The following is a 16,410-nucleotide window of genomic DNA, read 5'->3' as shown; positions in this document are numbered from 1 at the left end:
AATAATTACGCCAGTGAAAGGTGGCTTGTATGGTTGTGCATGAAATCCTGCACTCTTGTGCAAACAATAACTTAGTTTAAACGTCATTGATCTGAAATTCTCAGATTTTCAGTAGATGTACAGTATTTAGAATATTTCTTCCAGCAGAATGAGGTGTCAGATCATACCAAAAGTTGTTTTTTTAAGTCTTCTGGCTCCATCAGAAGTCGATCTCTTAGCTTCTCCCCCTCAGGCTGAGGGCACCAGTAGGTCCACTGTGTTGGCAATTTTCCCACTATAGGAAAAAGGCCGTTTTAGTAAATAATGGGTAGTATACCTATAACATTTTGTTAACCCTTGTGCTATCCTAGGCACTTTAACGTTGGGAGTTGGGTCATGTAGACCCACTAGACAGTCCTCTGAACCTTTTTTCTTCAATGATTTGTGATCTTCACTGGTGTCCATGGATTACATGAAATCTTTCCACCTTTATCCACCTTTGTCATGGTAGGGGGAACACGTCAAAGTAAGGGGGGGAGGTCATAGGATAGCACAAGGGGTTAAACTGTAACATGTCCCAAATATAAGGTGGTCGAAAGAGCTCAACGTCCTACAAATAGAAAACGGAACGCAGCTGCCCTGCATTAACACAGCAGCACAAGGACAACCCCACAACATGGTCACACTGCAAACTTAAAGACTTTACAACTTTAAAACCTTAAGAGGCGCTGCAGTCTTAGGAGGAGCAGCTATAAAAAATGTTTCTGGGGGGGACACACCTGATATCCAAAGGAAGTTTCCTGAAGTTATAATTTTTAGTGAAATAACCCAACTTATTTCAGCACAAAATCAATGAACAACTAACAGCATAACTGTGGGCTGAAGTGCCACTAATTATCTTCCCCCTGCAAACAAGAAATGAAGAGACCCTTTAAAAAGTTTGAAATAGAAAGAGTAGGTTGATTTTCAGAAGTGAAAATACAGAGGAGCGAAAATTAATAAGAACATTTGCATGAAAAATGACAATAATTTGAGATAACAACTTAGTGTAGCGCCCGTGTGCGTCACTAATAATTGTGCCCCGTAAACATTTTTGTTGATGCTCATCCAAAGAGGGGTGCAGACAAGATGGCACCTGGACATCATCAGCCGAAAGCGGAAAATCCACGTTTTTAACTAAACTTTTCATGCTGTGGTGCAAAATAAAAGTTTTAGTGTGCAGGATAAGCTTGAATGGGGCAGAAAACTGTAATTGTTTTATTTCCTTTCAAAATTGGTATTATCAAAAGTGTTTACATTCCTTTGACTACTGTAATTTTTCACCTCTTGACGTGATCTGCAACACTTTCTAAGTAATGTCAGCACAAAGGCGCTTTTCTCTGCGAATCAGCCGATTCGTGAAGTTACAGGATGTCAAAGCGGGGCTGCCAACTTTTCCTTAAAGTTTGGAGTGGGACTCTGAAAATAAAAGTCACTCTTTACAGCAGCAGGTCGTGAGACGAGGCAAGTGTAGTTTTGTGAAAGTGTAATTGTAAAATAAAGGACCATGATGCAAAAAAAAAAACGATGAATTGACAAGTAATAAGAAGAAAAAAAGACTTCTTAAAGAGCAACACAAAAGAAATAATAACACGAGGAACAAACAAACTACTCTACAAACTCAGTGTCTCTGATAGAAACGGCCTTTGGCCTTTTTCAAAGCTTTGAGATGTGTGGATGGTTCCCACTTGAAGCAAGACTCAAGGCAGGCTATGTAACCCTTGTGCTATCCTAGGCACTTTAACATTGGGAGTTGGGTCTTCTAGACCCACTAGACAGTGCTCTGAACCTTGATGCATTGATGCATGCAAACATACTTGAAGACATACATGCAGCATTTATGTCTGCAGGAATGCATTATTGCATACGTGACCCCTTTTCGCGAGTGTGCAGAATGTGGAATGTGTGCCTACAGGCATGCAGACATACATGCAGGAATGCATGCATGCAGATATACACGTCGTTATGGATGCAGCCTTACATGCAAAATTAGACGGTGGTCTGTATTTGTTATCGTTACTATCATTACTATTATGATAAATATGAATGACCAAAAAGAAAAATTAGCCTTATTTTAAAAATATGTATATAACATGGTATAACGTTTGACAGAGGTTCACATGATTTCCTTTTAAAATAAGACACCCTGTGTCACATAGCATCAACCTGAATGCAAAAAAATGCATTAGCAGGTAATGTAATGTTAGCACTGAACAAAAAAAACAAACATTTACCGTTTGTGGTGCAGCCACAGTCAAATCTAACTGACAAATATTAAATCAGAGCCCATCAATGACCTTTGCTGTATTTTTGAACCGTATGGAATACCTGAAATCTCAGATTTCTGTTTTTTTTTTTTGGTGTTTTTAATCTTGTGTCAGTTTCCTCCTGATGGAGCACATATACGAAGAACATCAAAGTTAAATTTCTGCTGATGCAAAAATGTGTTTGGAAGAAGCTTGTAGCTGTAATGTAGGAGCAACAATCGGCGGGCTACAAGCTTCCTGCTCCTCTCCATTCTGATGCCTCCACTGTCAGACAAACAGATCCATGGACGTCTTTGTTTTCCTTGTCTGAGCTGGAATCTGGATCAGAACTGGACGGCTGGATGGATCTGATATTGCAGCCATTTTTGTTGCACCACTGATGTTAGGTTGGGGGTGTGAGGGGCTGTAAGCTAGTGGGAAAAAGTGTAAACAAAGGGATGATGGGAAGGGGACGGCCTTACTCCGTGCCAAAAGTCTCCCCCACAACTTCTAATGAACTCCAGCCGCTCTACAGAACCTATGTTCTTGAAAACGACAAAGGTCTTTTTTTGCTAAAAAAAACAGCACGATCATGATCAAAAGACCACTGGAAACACTTTTAAAATCAATCAAAAGGTGATGGAGAGGGAGTTTAAGAATGATCTCTGGCTGTGCTCAGTCACCCCCAGACTACAAAGCTCCACTGCGTGATGGAGCATTATGGGTAATGTAGTCAGGAGCCTGGCAAAGTAACATGTACTGTTATCCCACTGTTTGTGAATGAGTTGAATAGTTTGAGTTAGTGTTGCTTTTTTTCTCACTTACTTTACAGTTACTTTTTCAAATCAAAAACTATTTTTCTTTAACCAGAGAGCCACAATGGAGGGGTTAAAGAGCCACATTACGGCTCCAGAACCTCAGGCTGCAGACCCCTGAACTCACACTAACCCTTTCAGAGAAATGATGGATCTCTGGACATGTCAGGAGTCTGGGATCATACACCTGATATGGGGGGGGGGATCCAGGTCGTGGGTCCTCAGTCTCATGAGGTCATACTGTATTTTCGACCGTAGCCTTAGCCGAGCCTGGAGGGTCCCTCCATCCTGACCGCTTTTCTCCATGTCAACCCCTCCTCTTCCATACTTGTGTAGCGAAAGTCCTCTTCTTTTATAAAGGTCATCAAAGCCCCCCCCAACAAGATTTCTGACTCAGCAGAAAGTCCTGAACAGCTGTATGTGTTTATTAAAGACAGTTACAGAGAAACACACATGCATGTTGGCTCCACATCAAACCACGGCTGTGCAGAAACTGGAACGAGGACGGCGAGTTCGGCTCATTTCAAGTCAAAAAAAAAAAAATCAAAACACAACAACATGTGCGCAACAGAGAAGCACGACACGCTAAACAAACGGAAGGTCACACGTGGACACACACATGCACAGAACAGCTTCTGCAGTCACTGTTCCCCGGAGCACACGGGTGAAGAGTCCTCAACGTTTTTCATGAGCTAATCGGGATCTGATGAGCTGCAGGAGCGGACGGGTTTGTTTGGTCATCATGTGAACAAAGAAACAACCATCAGGCGCTGATAAGATTTTGGAATATTGTGTCGTAAACGATCCCAAAACGGTCCGACTGTGGACCACGAGGGGATCTGCAACGACAGTTCTGCCCACGGTGTCAGTTAGCAGCGGCTCTCCACGTCTGAGGAAACGTTCCTGGTAATCAGTGATCACGGTGATCTCTGTGTGTGTACAGGGGTGTGCATGTGTGTGTGGGCGCTTGGGGGTGGGGGGTCATTAGCTCAGCAGCTCCAGGTAAGTGACCGGGACTTTGCCCTTCTCGTTCCCTCTTTCTCCAACCAACCAGTCGGGGTCCATTCCTGGGACGGTGTAGACGGTGATAAGCTGCAGGAAGGAGAGAAGAGACATTTTCAGGGACACAAAATAGTTTTATACCAAAGGAAAATCCATTTCTAGAGCTGGACATGCCCAGCTTCTCATGCTGCTCCATGGAGGTGTACGGAAACCTCCGACAGCGCTGGAGAAAGGCCCTGAAATCCCAGGAGGAGAGAGTTTTCCCCTCCTCGAATTCACCAAACATTTGACCCCACCGACCTCCTGCTCTGGGAGTCCAAAACATGTCAGTAGGATAGCGTCCGTCCTGGTGGGATCGATCCCTCAGTCACGGTAAACCCAGGAAATATTGACAAACCCTGAGGTCACATGACTCGGTTTATTCTGGACTCCCGAGGCCCGTTTCATTCGCTCCATGTCATTGCCAACTTTTCAAAAAAAAGGAAATATGTCCGTCAATCATTGGAACAAACCCAGTGAGGCCGTTTTAGAATTGATGATTAGATGAATGAAACCCAACAACAGAGGAGGAAAGAAAGAGGGCGGGGCTTTAGGAAGCAACCCTGACTCCATCAGTGCAGCTAATAAAGCCTGAAGATTGTGGAAACTGGTGTGTGCATCCCAGAATCTGCTCTTTCACACTCCCATAGACACAGAGCTGGATGCATCTCCTGCTCTAAGCATCATGGGAACCTCGTCCGGGTCAAAACCAAAACTCTGTGATGAGGTTACGGCATACAGGATGGACTTTCTGAAGGAAAAGCGAGAAATAGATTCCCAGCATCAACCTGACCGTCTATGACATCACTACACAGATTCTGAAACCTGAAGTGGGAGGGGCATACTGACAGAAGTTAACTCCGCCCACCTCAACAAACATGCTGGAAAATGGCAGATGAGGCAGAAGAGAGCAGACGGTTTCATTTGAGTCCACCAATAAGTCAATCGATGCACCAGTGAGACACTCCTCTGTTCACAGCAGAACTTTAGCTCCTGTGTTTTTGTTCTTTGAACTTTCATTATGCAATTTACATAAAGACAACAGACTCTTAAAGTTGAGAAAAGCAGCTTTGCTGACTGGACCTGTGTTTATTTTTGGCTATGAAACTTTTTAACATGGGGGTGTCGATAGGAAATGGCTCTGACACCGCCATCCAGTGGTCTTTTGAAGAACTGCAACATTTCTGGTGTGCATCCTATTCAGCACTGGAAGATGAGGTCTCAGTGCACAAAGACCGCCGATCATATCGGTTCGCTGGAACCCGTTTCAGCAAAAACCGTCGGGGTCTAAACGGGTGGAGCTCAGTCAGCTGATGCTGCTCGAAATTTTTCAAACTGAAAAATCAACATAACATAGCTTTGTATACAGAGGATCTTTAAGACATCATCATCATCATCATCATCCAGCTTCCAAAGTAAAACGTTTTCGCTTTAGGCTGGTCTTGCTGTACCTCGTCAGCCAGGAGGGAAAGCTCGCTGGCATCGTGGGCGTCGTAGTCGTACAGGACTTTCGCCTTTCGGGTGCCGGTGGCCGGCGGCTCCATCGACAGCGGTCCGGGCTTTGGATCGCACGCGGAGAAGCTGGCTCCAGGAGACGAATGATCGGACGGAAAGGCGGGGTTGGAGCTAGCAGCAGACGAGTGGGGGGCGCCAACAGCGTTGGCACATCTGACATTTAGAAGAAAACAAAGCGAAGCTGTGAGTGACAAAGGGATCATCCTACACTCTGAGGGACCGCAGGAGGTTCCTCCTCACCTGTGGAGCTCCCGCTGAAGCTCCTGCATGTGGTGATGACACTGAGAGAAGTATGTGGTCTGAGCTTCTGCAAAGTCCTGCAGGCAGCGCAGATGGTTGAGCTGTGGGGACAAAGAAGAAGGTCAGGGGGAGAGGAATCAGCTCCCGACACCAGGAGGGCAGACCTGAAACCTTTCACAGGTTTTAGCATTTCTCTTCTTTCTAAAGAATCCTTTCATCTTTTCTGTAGCATCTTTATCCTATTTATGAATAAAAATAGACGACAAACATTTTTCTAATGTAACCTCTAATTATAATCATTTTTTTAAATCTGAAAAAAAAAGTTTAATTTGTGAATTAAGGAGCGTGCACGTTTTTCAGCGTTGACAATTCTGCTGGTCCTTGAACGTCCCACTGAAGTGCCTCTTTAAGGCGGATCCTTAATGAAGGTGCATTTCTGTGATGAACAGCAGAGACGCTCGTCCTGGACCTGAAGCCAAGCACACCGCCGCTCTGCACACAGGCCGTCACTCACGTGCGTGCTGCTGATGCCCTCCAGCAGCAGCCGGGTCACCTCCGCCTGCCGGTCGAACTCCGTCTGAGCCACCCGGAGTTCGTGCTCCGCCTGGGAGGAAGCAGGCGGTGAGGAGGCAGCAGGAAAAGACGCACAAACGCACACAGCACACACAGGATACTCACTTTGTCCACTTCCTCGCTGAGCAGCTGAGGGGCAGCGGGGGGAGGATGGGGGGACCAGAAACCCAGATTACCAAAACAGCAAAGATTCAGACGCTAAACCAGAGCAGCACAGCTCATCTCTGACCGATTCCTATCTGAAACGTCTGAATCAGGAAGAACTGAACCAGGTTCCTATTTCTTACAAACGTCACTGTTTCTACGGCAACGTCGTGGTGAGGATGGAACAGATCAGGTACTCTGTTTCTGGACCGGGTCAGGCCGTTTTTCAAACTCGCATGTTTTTAAACTGGACGACCCGTGACTAAAACCTGATGATGAGGGAAGAGTGGGTGCTACACAACATCTGCTCTACCGCAAACACACAACCACACACAGGCTATCCTCTGCCGCGAGGAAGAGTCCAACCTTCGTCTGCGGGCTGGCAGCGGAATCAGGCGCCACGTCCCAGCTCTCCCAGCCGCTCTGTAGCCGTTCAGGAAACAAACTCAGCATCACCGAGAGCACACAACAGACAGACACAAACACACAACCCTGACCCTGGTGGGCAGCAGCTTCAGCTCGTCCAGCTTCTCCCAAAGCCCTGATGATGAACTATGCAAAACTCTGCAGTTTGACAGCGAGAACACGGTTCTTAAAAACATTCCAGACTGGAGAACTTCCGACCAACTGGACGTCTGAGACTCCGCCTCCTCAGACGACGCTTCATAATAAATCAGACCTGATCTCAGTTTGACTTCTTGCCTGAACTTTCTCAACATTTGATGCTCGATCTTAATTGACTTCAGTTTATCTTCAAAACAATCTGAACGGGACAACGGGCGTGAAGCACGGTGGGCGTTGTAGTCGTACAGCAGAAGCGGCAGGAAGTTAACAGGTTAACGTGTGGCGCTGCTCACCGCCGAGGCGCTGGCAGAAAGGACGTAATTTCGAGGCCTGGTCTCCTGAAAGTCTGGGGCTGCCTGTAAAAAAGAAGAAGAAGAAGAAGAAAGGAGGTGAAAGAGATTGACGGAGAGGAAGTTCAGTTTGAATTATCTGAATGTGCCAGGAGAGGCAGATCCGCCCATCGTTCCAGCCACGCAGCGAGGTCACACATTGACCCCTCCCCTATGTGACAACAAAAACTCCTCCATGCAGGGTTTGTTTCAGCTGGAGGATTTTAATAGCACACCTATAAAAATTGTATCGTGGAATTTTTTGGGTGATAAAGATAATTTGTGATGATAATTTAAGCTAAATCTGATTCTTGCTTCATAGACTGAAGGAATTCTGCAGAATCAGAAACGGCCTGGAAACGATGGAAAAACGGCGAAGAGGTTTTGGCGCCCTCTGGTGGTCAAACAGTGCAATTTCAGAGTTGGTAATTGATTTGAGGAGGAGAGAGGAAGGGAACCACAGAAAACTGAACCGTGTGACGTCACCCGTAGAAAATTTTATTTATAACTGAAGTCAATTCAGCCGCCATTTCTTCACAGTGCGGACCCTGGCATGTAGGAGCCAGATGTCGCCAGAAAGCAGCGATTGGCCCGGATTAGTCTGAGTCATCGTTTCTATGGCAACCACTCTCCCCAATCAGGAGTGAGCTTGTTGGAAGCCCACACCCCTGTCACTCGAAAGCTAGGGAGAATCTGTCAATCAAACGGTTGGAGCATTGGACGTGGGGGACAGCAGGCACCGCCTATTTTTACTGAGGCGTCTGATTGGTCGGTTTATAATGCCAGGGGGGAGGGGTCACCCAGTCCAGTCTTCTTATGCAGTCAATGAGGGGAAGGTGCATTCTGGCCTCACCGCAGCTTTGGCCTCGGCATGCTTGGCCTTCTTCAAGCGAGCCTTGCAGATGTCCAGATCCAGCCGTCGGTTCTCCAGAAGCCGCTTCTCTTTCTGCCAAAGAGACCAGAACCCGGCGTCAGCAGAGGAGCTCACGTGCGCGAGCAGCTGGGCTCACATGCACGCCCGCGGGGCACAGAGTCTTACGGAGATGGTCCTCCAGTCTCCTTCCAGGAAGTTGCGTAGAGGAGAGAGGAATGCGGCCGCTGAGGTCTGCAGGAACTCTCGCTCGGCACCCCCCAGCCTCTTCTGGTACTCCCCAACGGTGATCAAGGTGCTGCCTGGGGGTCCGTCAGACACAGAAAGTCACCCACCAAGACTCAAAAGGATGAAGATGAGGAGGATAGTTCCACTATCAAAATGTCATTTTAAAAACAGTTTGGTTTAAAAATAAATTCAACAGAAATAATGAGTTTAACTGTTTGGTCGAAGTGTTATAAATAAAGTAATACATTCTGACAGAAAAGCTTTATAAACTGATAAAAAATGCATTCATAATTTTCAAGAATCAAACGTGTTCGTTTTCTGGACGTGACGACCACGATTCTGCTCGTATCTGTGCTGGTCTGCTGACATCAGCATTTTCAGAGCCATTACTTGGCAAAGGACAAGAAACTCTTCCCGGTTTGTCTGCAGAAAATGTGTCAGAAATGGGGATTTGAAGACGTTATATCCGACGCAGAGAGCAACCCAAAAACGACAGATCGCTTCTGCAGCAGGAGAAGGCTGCCGGCTGCAGTTCTCAACAGAAAAACAAAAACCCCGCCGTTCCAACAGCCGGGAGCTCAACAAACGCTGTGCGACACTAAACCCTTCCCTCACAAACACAATTACCTGAAACCGGAAGAACATCAGAAAAACACTGACTACATTCTGCTCACCGTACGGAGAGTCTGCTCCGAACTCCTTGGCGGCGTCCAGCATGTACTGACCCAGCAGCTCGGCGGTGGTCATCCGGGACGGCAGCTTCTTGTCCAGTTTGTCGTAGATGAACTCCTCGATTCGAGCGCCTGCACGGTAAAACCAGCTTTCAACCTCTGCAGAAACATCTGGCAGCTCTTTGAAACCCGCCGCTGGTGTTTCTTTGAGACCGGATCAGAACAGGACCGGTTTCATAAAAAAAAACATTTTATGAATCCTGAAGATACCAGAACACAGAAGGGAGAACTGGATTCATTTTAGGAGATACCCGAGACACCTTCAATCAAAACCTAAATAGAATCCTGAAAATTACAGATCATAACAAAAATTATATTTCAATATTATTTAACGTATGAAATATTAAGTCTAACTCTACTTGAAGTAAAATACATCATGCCCAATTCATAAAAACACAACAAAAACCCGAATAAATTCAAAAGTACAAAGGAATTAGAATAGATTCTGAATTACACAAAAGATCTTAGCCGAGCAGATAAAAATCAAAGTTCTAAAACAGTTTAAAATCCTCTGAAGTGAACCTGAGGTCAGTTTTTTTTCTGAATCTTAAAGGTTAGTAAACTAGGTCTCCTTAAAGAACAGGATCAATCCTTTTTCTTTCCTTCAAGCCGTGGAGCAGCAATGAAGAATGTCACCTCCATCCAGACGATCGGCTCACACCTGAAGGAAGCCATCGCTGAGCCGTTGTGTGAAGAACAGCTCAGATCTGGTTCCAAACCAGGTTGTCTGGTGGTTGACAGAAGTCCTGATCACCCGTCCTGGAAAGGTTTTTGTTTTCTGCAGATTCTCCTCTCCGTTCTGCTGGGGTCAAAGGACTCCAATCCAGGAGTTCGGGGGTTCAGATCTCTGGACCTCGGTCATGCTCTGCACGTCTGACGGCTGCTGCGCGGCACGCCAACGCGCCGACTGAAGCCGCAGAGGCTGAGATGAAGCCCACACTCATTCCCTCCACCTTTGAGCGGATGGGACTTGCCAACGTGAGTTTTTTCCTCTGGTTCTGACCCAGCTTGTGTCGCCTCGTGGGTTTATTCTTGTGAAGCGGGTTTCTGTGCACGGAGGGAAGAACTGCATGCTGGGAAGAAGACATCCATCTAGCAGGCAGCAGGGTAACTTGAGTGAATTTATTGAGCTTCGTTGGTTCGTGAAGCTCACCACAGATCCTCGCATCTCATCTAATTCAGTGTTTCCAATGAAAATGCATTTATTTATGAACATTTACCATAAATACATTTGGTTTAAAAAACAGTTAACTAGTAATTTAAAAGAGGGGGAACCATCTTATGTATAATAGCCGTCTTAGGTGATGCCCCGCCCACTTCTAAGGCTATTTCTTCTTCTGATTGGTCAACAAACAAACAGTGTTCTTAATGCTTGTAAACCATAAACACTGTTTGCTAAATGACTGAAGACAAATACAACCTTATTCCTGATAAATCTACTAATAGAAAAGGAGGCTGATCATCGCAGCTCAACTCCTCCGATCTTTGCTGTTCCAAACTCACGTCCCTGATGCTCAACAGACCTTCATAGTTTCAACACAGACGTTCCCGTGTTCCCGTGCAGAGTCTGAGGAGCAAACTAACTGTTGGAGGCGCCAACAGGGCAGAATCCGAGTCCAAAGACCAGCCGGTCCAGAGCCCGACTGGGAGCCGTTAAAGGGAGGTCCATGCATTTTTCAGCAGGACCGCATGTGAGCACGCCCCGCTCACGTTACAAAGACGTGCTGAGGAGGAAGAGGAGGCGGAGGAAGGAGGAAGCAGTCCTGACCTGTTGCCGTGACACAAACGATCCCGTGGACGGACAAACATTTTCCAGGGCTGTGAAGCTCCTGACAGAAAAGATGAACCCCAAAGTCCGACGTTCAGAGGCGGAACATCAAAGTCACGAGTCAGGATTCCAAAAGGCTTTTTGTCCAATTCCTGTTTCCACCTGACATCAGTGTTTCCAACAGAACAAAGGTGGAACTAGAAACCATCAAACTGTTGAGGCTCACATTTAAACTAGAAGAATGACAACATTCTGCACCAAAAGAGAGACAACAATAAGGGTATTTTAGGAATCACTTAGAGAATATATTTAGTGAATAAAGTTGATATTTAAACCTAGATCCATGACTAAGGTTAAAGGTTAAAGTTTGGTTTGGGGGGGTTGGAGGCCTTAACTCAACCTGACAAAACATGACAACACAAAAAAAGAGTTTCTGATTGTTCTCATTTCCTTAAGCAGATCTTACAGTTGTGTTTAAAATCCTCTGGTTGTTGATGGACAGACACAAAAAGACACGGCGTGAAGATGAAGCTGAAGGTTTCTTCACCTTCAGACTCAGAGGAAAACGGAGGAATCACTCACCTGTGTGGTCGACTGAAGCGTGCAAGAACAAAAAACAGAAGTCAACAGTCAGCAGCTTTTCTGTCTCACAGGACAGAACCGTGACACAGAAGAGCTAAACCTGTACTTTGATTGAACTCATGTCACACAAAAACAGAACCCAGGTCCACTGCACCTCAACCCTTCATACTGGACCAGATGAAACCACCAATGCTGTGGTATGCGTGACCCTAGTCTGGGTAAATGCAGAGGGTTCTGTCAGGATGATTGTCTGATGTAAAACTAAATCAATCAGAACTTTCAGACTGGATCTGTCGGGTCAACAACCATCAGTGGTTCTGTTGACCTTCAGGGTTCTGGTCAAAACTGAACAGCTGTTGGTGGAAGAAGGACAGGAGGACGGAGTGTCTGTAGAAAGAAGAGGAGAAACTTTGAATGTAGGAACTCTGACAGGAAAACTAGAGAGTTTATCTAGATGGATCTGGATCTCCTGTGAGTTGAAGAGACCAGATGGAAAGAGATCAAAGCTTCTGGATTTGATCAGGATGTGGATGGAAAGAGGAACGGAGGAGAGATCCTGAAGGAGTTTGATAAGAATGTTCTGGAGGTGAAGAGAGGGAGATGGGTCTGAAGCTGGAAGTTGAAGGTGAAATGTTGAATGTTGTCGGTTAGGATGTGAGCTGGAGGAGGAGGAGAAATGATCCAGGGTTCCTCTGAAGGGGACGGGGGGGGGGGGGGGGGATTGAGCTGACATGTGGATGAAGGAAACAGAGGAAGTTTGGTGTTCAGGACAAGAATGCCGAAGGACAGATGCTGGTGAAGTGGTGAAGACACCCAGAAAAGAGAGGGAGGAGAACACAAGTTGATGTTGTAGATGTCCAGACCACAGAGGACGGTGGTGTGAGGAAGACTCTGGTGGTGAGGAAGATAAAGGGAAGAAGAACGGAGCAGAGGAAGTTAAAGTGGGAAGGTTGCTGTGTGGCTTTGGGGGAGGAGGAGGTTCTTCCAGATGATTGGAAGTTCCAGCTAAAGAGATCAGGGAGAACGGCGGATCAGGAGGTTCCTGGTTTTACATCAGATCAGGACATTTGGAATGAATTTCCTTTTTGATGTTTAGATAAAAGTCATTTTATTCACAAAGAAAACATGAAGCTTCCTGATCCATGCTTAGCTTGGTAAAGTGCTTTAGGAGAAGGGCGTGTGTCGCTAATGCTCCTTCGTTTCTGAAAGAAACCTCCTCCAAAACCACTGAGCGAGTCCCTCCACGTCTGCCAAAGTGGGACAAAAGTACACCCAGAAAACACCTGCATACAAACCATCACTGGGGGAACTCTGGGGGGGACTTACTGGGGTTGGGCTGCAGGAGAACTTCAGTCTGTCTCAGGATCTTCTCTGTCCAGTTCTTGGTGCTGTCTGCTCTGGTTATCAGGTTTTCTAGATGAGGGTCCAGCTCCGTCTTCTCCGCCTGGCCCAGCTTCTCCTCTGTGAACTGAGACCCGTGGATAAACGTCAGGAGAAACGATAACATTCCAGCAGAGTCCAGGAGGAACCACATCATGAAAACAGAACTTCTTCAAGTCCCACTCAGACCATCATTGATGTATTGTCTAAGCGTTCTGCAGTTTTTAGCCGCTGTTTTCTAGGACATAGTTCCTGCAGAGCAGCAGTTCATCAGAAATTCACCTCTGAGTTGTGGGCGGGACCCTTGATGCAGAGTAAGCCTTCCCTCATTTCCCATCATCCCTTTGATAACACTCTGTCCTGCTAGCTTACAGCCCCTCATAACATTAGCGGTGCAACAAAAATGGTGATCAATATCAGAGCCATCCATCCGTCCAGTTCTGATCCAGATTCCAGCTCAGACCAGAAAAAAAAGACGTTCTTGGATGTATTCGTCTGCAGGTGGATGATCAGAATGGAGCGGAGCAGGAAGCTTGTGGCCCGCTGACTGCAGTTTGTACAAAACAACTACAAGATTTTTCAAATGGTGTTTTTTCATCTGCTCCTGAATCACCACAATTTGAACTAGAAGGAGCAGCATTTCCACAAGGAAATGCAGGTTTGAATGCTATATTTCTGAATGAAAATGAAAAGTAAAGGGGAATAATTGTCAAACACCAAAAAAATAAAGAAAAAAAATGATCAAAGTTGACCATAAATAAAGTGAAAACAGCCAAATAACAAAAAAGATCTGTTTGTGAAAAATGCCAGAACCGGGACTCGAACCGGCGAGCTTCTGCACTAAGGATTCCCCGTGTTCCAATGGAGGCAGAAATCCTGGAATATTTTGAAAAGTTCAAGGATTTGAAGGACCAAAAGTCATAGCTGGAAAAAGCTGAAAGAGCTGAACATTTGAATAGTTAAAATAGATGAAAAACTGTGGAAGGAGTTCAGGAACAAAAAATGGCGGAAGAGAAACAGAAAAACAATGGGTTGAATACTTTATAGCATTCAACCAATAAATAAACGCTCTGAAATGCAGTTTTAACCTTAATTTTCTTTATAAAATGACCTCCATCAAGAGAAAAATGCTACAAGAAAATGCAAAAACATTGAAAACCGCAGTTCTTTCCACTAAACACTGCTTTGTTTTTATTGCTCAGTTTCTTTGTCCTTTAGGTCAAATGCATCTCCATTCTTCAGCTGAGGTCTCCAGAAACAATGTGGACAAAGTATTTTTTGTAATGAACCGTCCAAAATCCCAGAACCCAAACAAAAACAAGTCTTTTAGTGCCACCGGCAGAAATACAAATGAAATATCGTTTTTGTTGGCAGGGTGACGCCGGCTCTTTAACAACGGCAGCCTCTGAAGAGACAAAGACGGTTTCTGATGACCTCAAAGGGTTTCAATCAGGTGACTGCATCCTGCTGCGCTCTGCTGGCAGCACCAACAGGCCGACAGGTGCATTAAAGTCCTGACTCATTTTCCACATGTAAAGAAAATTAGACTTAAAACAGCATTGCTGAGTATTTCTTTATCCAAATTGGGATGAATCAGGAGCAGATGAAAAAATGCAGTTTGAAAAAGTTTGTAGGTGTGACGCACAAGTTACTACGGTAACACGAAGCTCCCCGCTCCGCTCCATTCTGATCCTCCACCAGCAGACACATAGATCCATGAACGTCGTTGTTTTCCTCGTCTGAGCTGGAATCTGGATCAGAACCGGAATCTGGATCAGAACCGGACGGCTCTCACTGGGTTCTGGCCGGTCTGAATCTGTAGCAAACGGCTCTTTTGGGGCACAGGGGGCAGATCTAAAGGATGAAAGACCGTTTTTTTCTACTGACAGGAGTCTCTGCTCCTTTATTTACCCATCGGAATCTAAAATCCTTCTTATGTCAAAGAGTTTTTTTCATTTGAAACTCTATATGTAGAGTAGAAATCTAAAGTAGAGACTCTTGACTCACTCATGCCTTTGCAAAAAACAGAAATCGATGTTTTAAAATAACTTAATAACTGGCTAAAAAAGAAAATCCAGATGTTAGTTTTGCCAAAATAATTCTAATTTGTTGTCCCAACCTGAACTGGACACTTTTCCTGTCGCTCTGCTTTAACCAGACAGGTTTTTTTTTACACTCTTTTGTTTTTGTTTATTTCAAATTAATTTACAAAAAACGTAAACCTGCAGCAGCAGCTGGATTTTTCTGGTTTTTGTTTCTTTGAGGCGCGTTTAAAGACCTGACATCATCACAAATGTTGTTTTTGTGATTATGAAGATAAATGATGAGGATGAGGAGGATAAACATGACTTGGATTAAGACAAATGTGATGATGATGATAACAACCGTTATAAAGGAGAGGAAGGTGAGGAGAAAGAGTGTAAATTGAAGACGCTCGCTATCTGCCTCGTCACGTGACTAATGGGCTCCATCGCAGCCATCAATAATGGATGAAAGCTGCACGAGCCTTGATCGGCTTACAGCGCGCGCGGCTCAGTAATAAAAAAAAACCGCGCAGAAAACTTCCCGAATGCCCCCCCCACCCCGGGCTCATCCTGCGGTTGCGGACCGTCAACCCCATCGCACCGAGCAGCTGCGGAGGCGCGCGCCCGGGGCTCACCTGGACGGCGCGCGTGAAGAACACCCCCGCGTCTGAGGCCAGCTTCTTGACGTTGAAGTCCATGACGGCGCGCGGGCTCGGTTCGCGCAGCTTCGACTGTCGGCTCGCGGAGGAATCCTCGAGGTTCGAGGGGGGGGCGGAGGTGAAGATGAAGCAGCAGAGCCGAAATCCTCCGAACGCCGCTCGGAAATCCTCTGACCGACCTGCGCTTAAAGGGACCGCAGCCCCGCGAGGGAGGGGCGACGACAGACCCCCACCCTCCTCTCCCGAATGTGACCCAAACCAGGAAGAACCAGAACCTTTTATTTGGACAATTAGAACATTTGCAGAACATTGGACTAGATTCATATTACAAGACATATCTGGACGTCATAAATAAAATAAATAATTACAAACAGACAGTAGGAGCAAATGCCAAAGGAAAACTCAACTAATAAAAAAAATAAGACAAACAATAAAAAAGAAGAACCAGAACCACTGAACTTGTGTCCACTCGGGTCTCAGCGTATCTAGAGGCTTGTAGTTTTATTTATAGTTCATGGCAGCTCTGGGGGTGTGGGTGGGGGGGGTCAGTTCTTTTACATCATCTCTTAATTTATGTGGAGTTTCAGACTTCATTCTTATAGGGGTGTGGTATTTTCACAGGGTTGTGGACCTAACGGAGTGTTGTGGAGACGGGCGGAGTAAACTGTGGGTGGTGCCCCCG

General features: G+C 45.7%; 1 protein-coding gene across 2 annotated transcripts; it reads right to left on the bottom strand.

Annotated features, from left to right (window-relative positions):
- Positions 1-3,483: 3,483 nt before the first annotated feature.
- sh3glb2 (SH3 domain containing GRB2 like, endophilin B2) lies at positions 3,484-15,915 on the bottom strand. Of its 2 annotated transcripts, XM_020707884.2 has the most exons (12): positions 15,705-15,915; positions 12,992-13,133; positions 11,666-11,677; positions 9,259-9,387; positions 8,525-8,658; positions 8,339-8,431; positions 7,450-7,512; positions 6,554-6,577; positions 6,390-6,479; positions 5,876-5,976; positions 5,572-5,788; positions 3,484-4,171 (listed from the first exon to the last, which is right to left on the bottom strand). In XM_020707884.2, exons 1-12 carry the CDS (start codon positions 15,765-15,767, stop codon positions 4,064-4,066), a joined length of 1,176 nt encoding a protein of 391 aa, XP_020563543.1. In that variant the 5' UTR covers positions 15,768-15,915; the 3' UTR covers positions 3,484-4,063. The 2 variants fall into 2 exon arrangements, with proteins under 2 accessions (XP_020563543.1, XP_011480393.1); XM_011482091.3 differs by lacking the exon at positions 11,666-11,677 and having other exon boundaries at positions 15,705-15,914.
- Between the last annotated feature and the right edge of the window lie 495 nt (positions 15,916-16,410).

This window comes from Oryzias latipes, chromosome 12, assembly GCF_002234675.1.
Source record: "Oryzias latipes chromosome 12, ASM223467v1".
NCBI classification, from domain to species: Eukaryota; Metazoa; Chordata; class Actinopteri; order Beloniformes; family Adrianichthyidae; genus Oryzias; species Oryzias latipes.
Note: the sequence above shows the minus strand (reverse complement) of the source record. Positions and strands in the feature narration are given on the sequence as shown.